This window comes from Symphalangus syndactylus, chromosome 20 (genome assembly GCF_028878055.3).
Source record: "Symphalangus syndactylus isolate Jambi chromosome 20, NHGRI_mSymSyn1-v2.1_pri, whole genome shotgun sequence".
Taxonomy (NCBI): Eukaryota; Metazoa; Chordata; class Mammalia; order Primates; family Hylobatidae; genus Symphalangus; species Symphalangus syndactylus.
In genome coordinates, this window is record NC_072442.2 from 27204534 (window position 1) to 27219317 (window position 14784).

General features: G+C 48.2%; 1 protein-coding gene across 4 annotated transcripts in view; it reads right to left on the bottom strand.

Annotated features, from left to right (window-relative positions):
- CPD (carboxypeptidase D) overlaps positions 1-14784 on the bottom strand; it is a 135449-nt gene that overhangs the window by 76330 nt on the left and 44335 nt on the right. For all 4 annotated transcript variants that reach the window (XM_063628651.1, XM_063628650.1, XM_063628649.1 and 1 more), the window contains one exon: positions 9043-9290. In XM_063628651.1, the coding sequence (XP_063484721.1) occupies positions 9043-9290 (248 nt within the window). The remainder of the gene's footprint in view (positions 1-9042; positions 9291-14784) is intronic.

The following is a 14784-nucleotide window of genomic DNA, read 5'->3' on the forward strand; positions in this document are numbered from 1 at the left end:
TCATGCCTGCACTCCAGCCTGGGCAACAGAGCAAGACTCTGTCTCAAAAAAAAAAAAAAATTACTCCAGGACATCCGGGTTTTTTGAATATGTGCCTAGTCACAAGGTTTCACAACATCTTACTCACTAAACACAATGAATTCACCCTGTTGAAACTAAAACCATCACAGCCTCCTCTTCAAGGGGAAACTGCTCAATATTTGCTGAGGTACGAAGAGAAATAAGCCAGTTATTGTAGAAATAAGACATATCTGACATTCAGCTGAAACAAGAGAAAAGTTGACGCTCATAAAAATAAAAATGACAGCAGTATAATGTAGCTTCTTCAGATGTTTGAATAATCAGAAAAATCTGATGATAACTAGCTTCACCAAATAATCTCTGGCCTTAATACCAAAGTACACCTACGTTTTGTAGAGGCAGGATATTTATTTTCTAAGTAGTATGAGATACATTTACCTTCCTCAATTAATTGTCAGTTAGAAATTACTTTCTAACCTTTTACAACTTTTTCCAAAAAGGCAAAGTTAAGTATTTACCCCATTATTTTAAGTAACATCATCTCAAATTAATGAAGCAACTTGACTAGATTACAAAACCACCAGTTCAAAGTTAGGTTTTATTAAATATATTTACTAAGGACTGAAATGTAAAAATTACATATTAAGTCCATTATCTATAAAAATTTTTTTAATGATTTTCAAATCACCTCTAATTGTTATGGGGAGAAGGTTTGACTTCTAAATAGTATGTCAAACCTCTGTTTGAATGCTTCTGATACAAAAGAAACACTGGTAGAAACTATAGGAGGATCAGAAAATTCTAGAAAGTGATAGCAGCAGCAGGCCGGAGGGTGCGGGAAGGAGGCGGACAGCCACCCCTTCTGCAGCCACCCCCTACAGCCCGCTGCCACAACCCACAGCCCGCTGACCTGGGGGCTGCCGTAAAGGGGTCAGGCCCAGAGCAGCACGGCGGGGGAGTAATGTAGTCAAGCAGAGAGGAACCCCTATGCGGAGCTGGGGCCGTGCTTCGGGGGCGGGGCGGAAGGCAGGAGCGGCTCCAGCTTTGGGGACCTGGCCAGAAGTGCAGCCACTGCGCCCACCCCACTGAGGGTCCCGGGTTCCTGGGCTCGGGAGGAGGCTCTGCGCGGGCCACCTGGGGCCAAGTTCCCGGTGTCCGCCCCACGTGGGGTGACCTCCCAGCCTGACACTCCTGACAGCCAGGCCCCAGGCCGGCAATCAGCTCCGGGCCACTTCTTAGCCCCAGGGCAACAGGGAAGCTTGTGGCAATGTCACCCCTGGCCCAGACACTGCCCCAGCGAGGATTAGGAGCAACCCCCCACAGGCTCCCAGGGGGCACGGCTGGGGCTGCATGCTCCACTGAGTCGGCAGGAGCTCGGAGCTGGCAGCTAGCAGCAGCTGCGTCCCCCGACCTCCTAGGCCCCCCTTACCCTTGCAGGCTTGGAGATGCCTGCTCCTGCTGCCTGGCCTCTCCCCATTCTTGCGTCTGCTCCTATCTGGGATTGGGGTTGCAGCTGAGGTGGCGCACTGTCACAGCCCGGAGGGATATGCACGTGCTTGGGCCCTGTTGCCTGGGCCCCCACTGGACTGGGCACTGACAAGTGTGGAAGAGGGAACCAAGGTTGGGGACTGAGGGCAACTCAGCACTGGCTTGCAGGTGCCCCTTAGCACGAGCAGCCGGGGTGCCATTGAAAGCAGCGAGAGGCAGACCAGCTCCTGGGTATAAGGGAGGGGGTGCCTGGTGAGGCCCCACCTTCAGGCCAGGGAGGGCCTGAAGGCTGGGGGCCAGGCTGCCAGTCCCATAGACTGGAGTGGGGACTTGTGGTGCCTTTTCAAGGCTGCCCGTGGGGCCCATGAACCAATCGGTATACACTTCCTCCCCTCTGAGGTCCATAAAAGCCCTAGGCTCAGCCAGAGCAAGGCAGAGGACGGAGAGATGATGGGACAACCAGAGGGTAGCTCCTGTCTGCTGAAAGCTGAACACTCATCAGGATGACCTGCCTGTAGAGAGGAGCCACCCACTCCAGGGCCTCCTTTGTGCTGAGGGCTGAACACTTGACTGGGTGACCTGCCTAGAGAGGAGATGCCCACTGCCAGTCTCCTCTGAGCTCAATAAAGCTCCTCTTTGTCTTGCTCACCCTCCACTTGTCTGCATACCTCATTCTTCCTGGATACAGGACAAGAACTTGGGCAAAGGCACCACCAGGCACAGAGGTTTCCAGCCAGAAAAGCAACACCCCAAAGATCCCATAACAAAAGTATTAAGTTCTCAAACTTATGACCCATTTTGGGTACATATGGCTTGATATAAAAAGTAAAAGAGTAATTCAAAGGTTTAAATACACATTAAGAGACATGTCATAAGACACTTTATAATGTGACTGCCAATAAACAGGTAAGGAAGACCTAAGGCATTTCATCACAGGCAGACTCCTAGAAAAGAAAAAATATACACTGATGACATTTCCATTGGTTGACTTATTCCTTCTAAGTTCCCTCTACATCTACATCTGTGCATAAAAACAAAAACGTTATTATTCAAAGCATACCTAAAGTTTAAAAAGAGTAATAGCTGTTTTCATAGCATTTAAAGAGAAAAGATAAACAGTTCAAGCCTGTATTAACAATTCTTGCCAGGCACGGTGGCTCATACATAATTCCAGCACTTTGGGAGGCTGAGGTGGGTGGATCACTCGAGGTCAGCAGTTCGAGACCAGCCTGGCCAACATGATGAAACCCTATCTCTACTAAAAATACAAAAAAATTAGCTGGGCATGGTGGCAGGCACCTGTAATCCCAGCTACTTGGGAGGCTGAGGCTGGAGAATCACTTGAAGCCAGGAGGCGGAGGTTACAGTGAGCCAAGATCATGCCACTGTACTCCAGCCTGAGCAACAAGAGTGAAATTCCATCTGAAAAAAAAAAACAATTCTTTAAAAAATAACATTTCATAAGAAATTGGAACCCTTATATATTGCTGGTGGGAATGTAAATGGTATATCTACTATGGAAGATGTCTGTCAAAGCTAAACATAGAATTACTATTTGACCCGGCAATTCTACTCCTGGGTATATATCCAGACGAATTGAAAATAAGGACTCATACAAATACCTGAACACCAACGTTCATTACGCATTATTCCCAGTAGCCAAGGTGGAAACAACCCAGTGCTCATCAATAGATGGATAAACAAAATGTACTACTAACATATACATTCAAGGAATATTATTCAGCCATAAAAAATAAAGTTCTGATACCTGCTACAAAATGGATCACCCTTAAGAATATTATGTTAAGAAAAATTAGCCAGATGCAAAAGGAAGAATATTGTATAACTCCAGTTATATGAAGTATCTAAAATGGGCAAATTCACAGAGATAGAAAGTAGATTAGAGGTTACCAATGGCTGGGGGTAAGGGATAGAGATGGAAGTGGGAACTATTATTTAATGCTTACAGAGTTTCTGTTTGGGATGATGAACAAGTTTTTGAAATAGTGGTGATGGTTGCACAACATTGTGAAAATTAGTACCACTGAGCTCTACACTTAAAAATGTTAAAACAGTTAAACTGTCAAATTTCATGTTTTTTATATATATATGTTTTACCACAATAAAAATAAAAAAACAGCATTCCATGATCACCTCACAGATTAAAATACCAAAGGAAAATGTGCCTTTATGTAAAATGGAGAGATCTGGGCTGGGTGAAGTGGCTCACATCTATAATCCCAGCACTTTGGAAGGTTGAGGTAGGAGGATCACTTGAGGTCAGGAGTTTGAGATCAGCCTTGCCAACACAGCGATACCCCATCTCTACAAAAAAATTAAAAATTAGCTAGCATGGTGGCACACATCTATAGTTCCAGCTACTCAGGAGATTGAGGCAGGAGTATTGCTTGAGCCCAGGAGCTTGTGATTACAGTGAGCTATGATTGTAGTACTGCACTGCAGCCTGGGTAACAGAGTGAGACCCTATCTCTTAAAAAATATATGTATTTTAAAATTAAATGGAGAGACCTGGTTGCTGGTGGTCATCATGTTAACCAAGCTGTCCAACTTGGCCACTTGCAGCTTGACGTTATGGGTCTCCTGATATGATGTGCAACATGATCTATATAATAGTCTTGCTGGGAAATCTGACCTAATCTTACCATGAAGAAAGTGACAATCTAGATTATGGAATTTTTCCATAGGACTATTAGCATGGTCTCTTTACAAGAGCCAAATGCAATGCTTGAACTTTGATTGGATCCTAGATCTGGAGAAAAAAGGGCTACCAAGGCTACTTTGGACATAATGGGGGAAATCTGAATTACGGACGGCATGTGGTATGATAATATTAAATTATCGTTGATTTCTCAGTTACGGTAACAGAATACAGTTAAACAGGAAAATGTCCCTGTACTTGGGAAATACATGCTGAGGAACTTATAGGTAAAGTGTTGTGAAATCTGCAACCTGCTTTTGGATGGTTTGGCAAAAGATTGTGTGATTGTGTGTGTGTGTGTGTGCATGCACATAAACGTGCATGTAGAGAGAGTGAAAAAGTGACAGAGGGTTCCTTCCTTCCTTCCTTCCTTCCTTCCTTCCTTCCTTTCTTTCTTTCTTTCTTCTCTTTCCCTCTCTGGCCCAGGCTACAATCTACTGGGCTTGCTGCCGCCCGCGCCGCGGACTGCCTGGGACTGCCGGCGGGCGCGACCACTCCCTGCCTTTTCTCCTTTCGCTGCACGCACGCGTTCGCCATCTTGGCCACGCTGGTCGCCAGCTCCTGACGCCGAGTGCTCTGCCCGCCTCAGCCTCCCGAGGTACTGGGACTACAGACGGAGTCTCGCTCACCCAGTGCTCGGTGTTGCCCGGGCTGGAGTGCGGTGGCGTGGTCTGGCCTCGCGGCAGCCTCTGCCCCCCAGCCGCCTGCCTTGGCCTACTAGGGTGCTGGGATTGCAGCCCCTGCCCGGCCGCCGCCCCATCTGGGAGGTGGGGAGCGCCTCTGCCCGGCCGCCCCGTCTGGGAAGTGAGGAGCGCCTCTGCCCGGCCGCCCCGTCTGGGAAGTGAGGAGCGCCTCTGCCCGGCCACCCACCGTCTGGGAAGTGAGGAGCGCCTCTGCCTGGCCACCCACCGTCTGGGAAGTGAGGAGCGCCTCTGCCCGGCCACCCACCGTCTGGGAAGTGAGGAGCGCCTCTGCCCGGCCGCCCCGTCTGGGAAGTGAGGAGCGCCTCTGCCCGGCCACCCATCGTCTGGGAAGTGAGGAGCGCCTCTGCCCGGCCTCCCCGTCCGGGAGGTGAGGAGCGCCTCTGCCCGGCCGCCCCGTCCGGGAGAAAGTGAGGAGCGCCTCTGCCCGGCCGCCCCGTCCGGGAAGAAGTGAGGAGCGCCTCTGCCCGGCCGCCTCGTCCGGGAAGAAGTGAGGAGCGCCTCTGCCCGGCCGCCCCGTCCGGGAAGAAGTGAGTAGCGCCTCTGCCCGGCCGCCCCGTCTGGGAAGTGAGGAGCACCTCTGCCCGGCCGCCCCGTCCGGGAAGAAATGAGGAGCGCCTCTGCCCGGGCGCCCCATCCGGGAAGAAGTGAGGAGCGCCTCTACCCGGCCGCCCCATCCGGGAAGAAGTGAGGAGCGCCTCTGCCCGGCCACCCATCGTCTGGGAAGTGAGGAGCGCCTCTGCCCGGCCACCCACCGTCTGGGAAGCGAGGAGTGCCTCTGCCCGGCCGCCCCGTCTGGGAAGTGAGCAGCGCCTCTGCCCCCGTCCGGGAAGAAGTGAGGAGCGCCTCTGCCCGGCCGCCCCGCCCGGGAAGAAGTGAGGAGCGCCTCTGCCCGGCCGCCCCGCCCGGGAAGAAGTGAGGAGCGCCTCTGCCCGGCCGCCCCGCCCGGGAAGAAGTGAGGAGCGCCTCTGCCCGGCCGCCCCGCCCGGGAAGAAGTGAGGAGCGCCTCTGCCCGGGCACCCCGCCCGGGAAGAAGTGAGGAGCGCCTCTGCCCGGCCGCCCCGTCCGGGAAGAAGTGAGGAGCGCCTCTGCCCGGCCACCCCGTCCGGGAAGAAGTGAGGAGCGCCTCTGCCCGGCCGCCCCGTCCGGGAAGAAGTGAGGAGCGCCTCTGCCCGGCCGCCCCGTCGGGAAGAAGTGAGGAGCGCCTATGCCCGGCCGCCCCGTCCGGGAAGAAGTGAGGAGCGCCTCTGCCCGGCCGCCCTGTCTGGGAGGTGAGGAGCGCCTCTGCCCGGCTACCCATCGTCTGGGAGGTGAGGAGCGCCTCTGCCCGGCCACCCATCGTCTGGGAAGTGAGGAGCGCCTCTGCCCGGCCACCCATCGTCTGGGAGGTGAGGAGCGCCTCTGCCCGGCCACCCACCGTCTGGGAAGTGAGGAGCGCCTCTGCCCGGCCACCCATCGTCTGGGAAGTGAGGAGCGCCTCTGCCCGGCCGCCCCGTCTGGGAAGTGAGGAGCGCCTCTGCCCGGCCACCCATCGTCTGGGAAGTGAGGAGCGCCTCTGCCCGGCCACCCATCGTCTGGGAAGTGAGGAGCGCCTCTGCCCGGCCACCCCGTCTGGGAAGTGAGGAGCGCCTCTGCCCGGCCACCCATCTTCTGGGAAGTGAGGAGCGCCTCTGCCCCGCCTCCCCGTCCGGGAGGTGAGGAGCGCCTCTGCCCGGCCGCCCCGTCTGGGAGAAAGTGAGGAGCGCCTCTGCCCGGCCGCCCCGTCCGGGAAGAAGTGAGGAGCGCCTCTGCCCGGCCGCCCCGTCTCGGAAGAAATGAGGAGCGCCTCTGCCCGGCCGCCTCGTCCGGGAAGAAGTGAGGAGCGCCTCTGCCCGGCCGCCCCGTCCGGGAAGAAGTGAGTAGCGCCTCTGCCCGGCCGCCCCGTCTGGGAAGTGAGGAGCGCCTCTGCCCGGCCACCCCGTCCGGGAAGAAATGAGGAGCGCCTCTGCCCGGGCGCCCCATCCGGGAAGAAGTAAGGAGCGCCTCTACCCGGCCGCCCCATCCGGGAAGAAGTGAGGAGCGCCTCTGCCCGGCCACCCATCGTCTGGGAAGTAAGGAGCGGCTCTGCCCGGCCGCCCCGTCCGGGAAGTGAGGAGTGCCTCTGCCCGGCCGCCCCGTCTGGGAAGTGAGCAGCGCCTCTGCCCCCGTCCGGGAAGAAGTGAGGAGCGCCTCTGCCCGGGCGCCCCGTCCAGGAAGAAGTGAGGAGCGCCTCTGCCCGGCTGCCCAGTCCGGGAAGAAGTGAGGAGCGCCTCTGCCCGGCCGCCCCGTCCGGGAAGAAGTGAGGAGCGCCTCTGCCCGGCCGCCCCGTCCGGGAAGAAGTGAGGAGCGCCTCTGCCCGGGCGCCCCGTCCGGGAAGAAGTGAGGAGCGCCTCTGCCCGGCCGCCCCGTCCGGGAAGAAGTGAGGAGCGCCTCTACCCGGCCGCCCCATCCGGGAAGAAGTGAGGAGCGCCTCTGCCCGGCCACCCATCGTCTGGGAAGTGAGGAGCGCCTCTGCCCGGCCACCCACCGTCTGGGAAGTGAGGAGCGCCTCTGCCCGGCCGCCCCGTCTGGGAAGTAAGGAGCGGCTCTGCCCGGCCGCCCCGTCTGGGAAGTGAGCAGCGCCTCTGCCCCCGTCCGGGAAGAAGTGAGGAGCGCCTCTGCCCGGCCGCCCCGTCCGGGAAGAAGTGAGGAGCGCCTCTGCCCGGCCGCCCCGTCCGGGAAGAAGTGAGGAGCGCCTCTGCCCGGCCGCCCCGTCCGGGAAGAAGTGAGGAGCGCCTCTGCCCGGCCGCCCCGTCCGGGAAGAAGTGAGGAGCGCCTCTGCCCGGCCGCCCCGTCGGGAAGAAGTGAGGAGCGCCTCTGCCCGGCCGCCCCGTCTGGGAGGTGAGGAGCGCCTCTGCCCGGCTACCCATCGTCTGGGAGGTGAGGAGCGCCTCTGCCCAGCCGCCCATCGTCTGGGAGGTGAGGAGCGCCTCTGCCCGGCCACCCATCGTCTGGGAGCTGAGGAGCGCCTCTGCCCGGCCACCCATCGTCTGGAAAGTGAGGAGCGCCTCTGCCCGGCTGCCCCATCTGGGAAGTGAGGAGCGCCTCTGCCCGGCCACCCATTGTCTGGGAAGTGAGGAGTGCCTCTGCCCGGCCGCCCCGTCCGGGAAGAAGTGAGGAGCGCCTCTGCCCGGCCACCCATCGTCTGGGAAGTGAGGAGCGCCTCTGCCCGGCCACCTATCGTCTGGGAAGAAGTGAGGAGCGTCTCTGCCTTCCCGCCCCGTCTGGGAAGTGAGGAGCTCCTCTGCCCGGCCGCCCCGTGTCTGGGTAGAAGTGAGGAGCTCCTCTGCCTGGCCGCTCCGTCTGGGAGGTCTGCCACGGAGGCCAGAAGCAATGTGGGGGCTGGACGTGGTGGCTCACGCCTGTGGTCCCGGCACTCTGGGGGGCGAGGCGGGTTGATCACTTCGGGCTAGGAGTTCAAGACCAGTCTGGCCAACTTGGCGAAACATGAAGAATACAACAGACAGACCAACCAACCAACTCAGTGACAACAAAACAGGTCTACCCTGGAGTCATACTCTAATTTTTTCTATTTTCCTCCCTTTCTGATCCGTTATCCCACTTCCTTTTTCTTCCTCTTCCTTCTCCCTCTTCTTTGTCAAATAGAGGATTGAGTTATTATCACTGATCCATATAAAGTCTCTCTCTCATTTATTTTAACTCCCACCCCCCATTTCTATTCCCCAACTTCCCATGTGCAACCTTCCTAATATGTTTGATATGCATCTTTTTGTTTGTATGTATTTTTGGAAAATGTTTATTGTTTTTGTATGCAAAAAAAATTAATAAAAAAAAAAAAGATAAAAAAAAAAAAAAAGTGACAGAGGGAGAGGCAAGGCATCTGGGATAAGATAACAGTGGTGAATTTAAATGAAGGACAGATAGCTCTTCATGTAGTCCTTCAATTTTGCTGCAGGTTTGAAATTTTCAAAATAAAAAGAAATATTATCTTTTAAAGTTAGATTTCTACAAAGTTTCTTCTTTTTTGCTCAGAATACACATAAGAAAATTCAACGAACAAGGGGGAAAATGTAGCAAACTCAATGCTTTGCATACCTTCCACATCATACCAATGTGCACCGTTTGTGATTCCATCTTTGAAAGTCTCGTCTTCATCTCCTGGACAATGAGGCTCACCAGTTTTCATTATGGGGTGGTTTGAAGCATAAGCTTTTGCCAAGTATTTAAATACTTCATCATCTGAGGTTTTGCTATAGATTCCAGTGGCCTTATGTTCTGGAGAATCATCAAAAGGATAGCTTGCTACCACTGAGCCACCATGCAGATTTCCAGAAAGCACAAACCTTTGAAAATACAACCAAATCACGTATCACTAAAAAAGGACACAAAACACCATGCATTAAAAAAATTCTACAAAATCTTTTAGAAATAAACTCCAATATCTTTCTTGGAGACCTAGAAAACAACTCTATCGCTGTTATCTGTTATAAGGAGACTAACAACAACAAAAAAAGAAAATAGAAAGAAAGTATTATCAATTTAAGATTTCAAACAGCTTTAACAATTCAGGTTAACCTAAACTAACTTTAAAGAGTTTTCCTGCCGGGCGTGGTGGCTCACGCCTGTAATTCCAGCACTTTGGGAGGCCGAGGTGGGTGGATCACGAGGTCAGATGATCGAGACCATCCTGGCTAACACGGTGAAACCCCGTCTCTACTAAAAATACAAAAAATTAGCCGGGCGAAGTGGCGGGCGCCTGTAGTCCCAGCTACGCGGGAGGCTGAGGCAGGAGAATGGAGTGAACCCCAGGGGGCGGAGCCTGCAGTGAGCCTCTCGAGATCGCGCCACTGCACTCCAGCCTGGGTTAAAGAGCGAGACTCCTTCTCAAAAAAAAAAAAAAAAAAAAAAAAAAAAAGAGTTTTCCTTCATTGAAAAAATAGCTGGATAACACAGTATAAATTAATATTTCGGGAAATGTCTTACTTAGGGAATTCCAAATTCATGTATTAGGTTGAACTATATGAGCTTTGAGTTTGCCAATATTCACCCTTTTCTTTTTGGTAGTGATGGGGTCTCGCCATGTTGCCAGGCCTCCCAAAATGCTGGGATTAGAGGCATGAGCCACTGTGCCTGGCCCTCACCCATTTTTTTGACCTACAAAAATGACAATTTCATATAGTTCAGCCTATGACTTGTATTTCATAATACGTAAATTCCACAGAAAACATGGCTGGTATATATAAATATTCATTTCATATATATTAGGTTAATAACTTTTATGCTTTTTACATTTACCGTCCAAAGAGAATTTTTAAGATAGGAAGTCTAATTTTTAAAAGGATATTTTGTGTTTCACTCCAGTTTCACAATATACTAAATTCACATTTTCAAGAGAGAAGCCATAGGTGAGAAGATTCGGGAAAAAACAAACAAAGAAAACAACCTGATTCAGTGAGCTGCTTAAAGAGAAAAACAATACACCATATCAAAGACTAGTCCTCCATTGCATCACTGTAGAAGCAGCTCTTCCAAGGCCCAATGTTTCTGATTGGGCCATTAAAAAAATAAATTGACATGGAGACAAGGCTGCTCCTGTAAAAGAAACATTTTTTTTAATGCTTCTACTTTTAAGTGAACCAATTTACAATTTGGTCAAACTTATCTATATAGAAATACTGAAGGATTCCTTTTATGGTAAAAGCTAAAACCTAAAGGCAAAAAAAAATGCTAAAGTCCTATTTAAGCATCTTTCCCTTATATAACAGCTTAAACCATTACTATCAGTAGAGATTAAATACTTTTCTTTTTCCATTCTAAATTGGATTTTCTTGCTTCTGTCTTTCTGTTGTTGAAATTAACTGACCTAGGCCGGGCGCGGTGGCTCACGCTTGTAATCCCAGCACTTTGGGAGGCTGAGGCGGGCGGATCACCAGGTCAGGAGATCGAGACCACGGTGAAACCCCGTCTCTACTAAAAATACGAAAAAATTAGCTGGGCATGGTGGCGGGCGCCTGTAGTCCCAGCTACTCGGAGAGGCTGAGGCAGGAGAATGGCGTGAACCCGGGAGGCGGAGCTTGCAGTGAGCCGAGATTACGCCACTGCACTCCAGCCTGGGCGACAGAGCGAGACTGTGTCTCAAAAAAAAAAAAAAAAAAAAAAAAGAAATTAACTGACCTACAGAAATTCTAAAGGGAGTTGATATGTAACATTTTTCTATATGCTTAAAAAAAAAGTAAACCTATCATGTCTAATTTGAAAGATTATTTTAAGCACGATGAGTAGTATTATCCCAGAGAAGAACAATGAAAATCACTTGTAACACAAAATCTGTTCATCAGAAGATACTTTGCCAATAAGGACACTGATTAAACACTAGCATAGACTATGAAAAGAAACTAGCTAAAAACTAATATAATTATAATTAGCACCCTTCCAGACACCAGAGAAGAATGCCATTTGGTGTAATGGCAATGGCACAGGCTTTGGAGACAGACAAATTTGGGTAAGAACATTCCGTCTCCCAGATCTGTTGCTCACCAGTAATACAACATAATCAGGAGAAGTTACTGCTTTTAAATTCACTGAACCTCAGTTTTCCTCTCATTTGTAAAATGGGGATTAATGCCACCTATTTCCCAGAGTTGTTAATGAAAATTAAGATAACACACATGAAACATAATCTGGCATAAAGACTGCTTTATAGCCCCTGCTCAACAAATGTTCATTTCTTTGGAGATATCTAGCATCCTGTTTAAGGAAACACTGCCTTACAAACCATCATTCTACTCTCCACTTCCACTGCCAGTCCTTGGGTAATAGAATGATACAGAAACAAAAGCTAAGTAAATATTCTAACTTTCTAACTCCACTCTAACCACCTCTCCCCTATAGCTAAGGTATTAACAATTTACTCTCTGGTTTGTAATTCTAAAACAATTTTTAAGTATTTTTCCCCCACTGACACTGGGAAAGTTATAAGAAGGCTGGGGCAGGTCAGGTAATCCATTCAGCAACAAACGTTTCTTGAGTGTCAACTATTTGCCAAACGACATTCCAGGGAGAGATACATCCCAAACGACATTCCAGGGATAGATACATCTGTGAACCAAACAAATGCCCTCTGGGCATTCATATTCTAGTAAAATAAAATGGATAATTAAATATTCTAAATAAGTAAAGCACGCTACTTTAATTACACATTTTAAGTAAACCTTTAAAATTCAAGATTCTCTACAAAACGCTGTCTTTCATTTTGTTCAACATTTCTTCCAACACTTCTCAGAAATATTGTCAAAATGGCCTAATCAAATACTTTTGAACAATGAAATATTTGCAATCTACTTGAGTAATAAAATTCACTTCGATTTTCCCTATTGTAATTACACAGTTTTTAAAGTACCAATGTCACTCTTATAATGAAGATTTCAAAAGAAAGTGACTACAATGGCTGTAAGATTATGCTTTGAGTTTTTGTCAAATCAACTTTGCAAATCAACTCCAATCTTATTTGAAAGGTACTTTATGGTTTCCATTCAAATCAATTCTCTCAAATGTTTCTCATACTTGACTTCAGTATCACATATCATTCCTGGCATAAGATTTAAAGTAGCTGGTAAATATATTATAGATATTACAAATGAGTTTATAAATATTAAACAGTTAATCTCTAAATTAACTCTATTAAACGCTATCCAGGTAACCCTGTAGATAACTCAAAAAAAATTAAGATAACTTGATATCAGACAAACTAAATTTCAAAGATTCAATCATAGATATGTATACATAAGCCCCCCGAAAAAATCATCTGCACCCACTCTCAACACTGTGATAATGCTTTTCACAAACACATCCAAATATCATTTATATGCTAATCTCCTATGAAAATTTAAGTAGGTATATTCACTTAAAGAAGTATAAGGGTCAACTATAAAAAAAGGGGTCAACTATAAAATCTTCATTTGAATGATAAAGTTAATTTTTTTATATATTTTCTTAAGTATTTGCCTCAACATCCATTGGATGAAGTATAAAGTGAAACAAAGAAAATAAACTTCATTTTCCTAAGCTGGAGGAAATTAAGCCTTAAAATTTTACATATTCAAAATAACAAAAATCTAATTCGAATATAGCTGGGTGAATAGGATATCACGAAATTACTCAAATGGTTTACCTCACAAAATACACTGAAAAAGGTAGTTTTCCCATACAGACTAATGTTTGAGTTTTTAAAAACATCCTATCCATAAAGTTGACGCTATATTTAGGCATCAACATCAAATTGTGTGTGTGCTTGTGTTTTTAATTTTATTCACATATCAGTGTCCTTTGTTATTGGTTAATAGCACAGAGTACGAATTTTGAGTGAATTTTTGAAGACTGAGTTAGGATGGATATACTGTTCACCATATATGATCACCTACTTTCCCTTTTGATTAATTAGAGTTACATATTTGAAGAACAGATATGATTAGGGTAGTCCACAGCCACAGACCAAAATGACTCTGTATAGCCTCAAGGCGACTTGCACCAAGAAAAAGCTTATTTTCATATTTGGTCACGGCACAACTAATACTGAAAAGAAAAATCCAGGCACAGAATTTACATCCCTGCAAGGATCACAGCATTTTAAAGGTGCAAGGACAGAGCATTTTAAACATTTAAGCAATGCAAACGGTGCATTTGATGTATCATCTCCAAAAAGCCCTGGCCATCACAGCTCTGTCAGTAAGTGTATGTCAAAGTCATATTTCTTATGCAGATGTTCAGAGGTCATGACACGATCGTATTTAAAAGAAAAAAAAAGAAAAAAAATCCTCCCGGAAAGTCTATGTGAAATTATGTATCTACAAGAGAGCTTATCAAGAGGAGTAAAGTAAAAGATAGAAGATGAAAAGACTCAGGAACTGTCCTAACACCCAAGAATTTTCTAGATCTTCTATATATGACTGAAATCTTGCAGAAGAAATGATTCTAAGTCCCGCAGGGAAACTTCTTCATCTTAGGAGTCCCTCAGAAATCTTCTTTTAATCCAGATGGAATGATCAGTTATTGCTTCAAAAACCTTATGAAGATACAAAAATGGGGGAAAGCTGATGCTAGAAAACGGGAAGAGATGCCTGCTCACTTCAGACACTATGCCATCTGGAGTGAGTTCCCTTTTGTTTCATTCCTCTCCTTTTTGCTGAAAATCCTGCCCATCTCTGGAGATAGCTCAAGCTCTACCTCTTCCACAGAGATGGTCCGTGTTATTGCAGCCCACACACATCTTGCCAGTGGGAACAATTCCTATAAAGTTTAACTGGGTACGCCAACATACCTCATAAATATTTATAACATTCTCTTGTTTTATACTAATTTCCTGAGGTCCTCATTCTTCTACTTTGTAATTTTTTAAACCTCACGCAATGCTTAATAACAAAGTGTGTATTAAAAGTGTGACCATTAGCCATTCTGCCCAGGCTAATAAGGTGCACAAATGACATCGCAAACCTCTCAGAGTCCAAAATGAAGCGGCTCACAGATCTGTGCAAGTTCTCCAGCTAAGTCCATATCTTCTTAAGCTGAGTCAGAGGTAAAAATTGGAGAAAAACCAGCTTCTGTCAAATAAGCAAGGGGAAGATCCTGGGAATATCATCTGCCATTTTTGGGCTCCAGTCTCCCTCCGTGGCTAAGAGGACTATCGGGAATCAGATTGCCTAATTCTAAGTCCCAGCCACACTCCTACGTAAATCAGTTAACCAATCTGACCCTCAATTTCCCCGTATGCAAAACTGATGGTGTCTATGACATCAGGTTGTGGCCAAAATAAAGTGAGATACTGCAGTCACAGAAAAAATT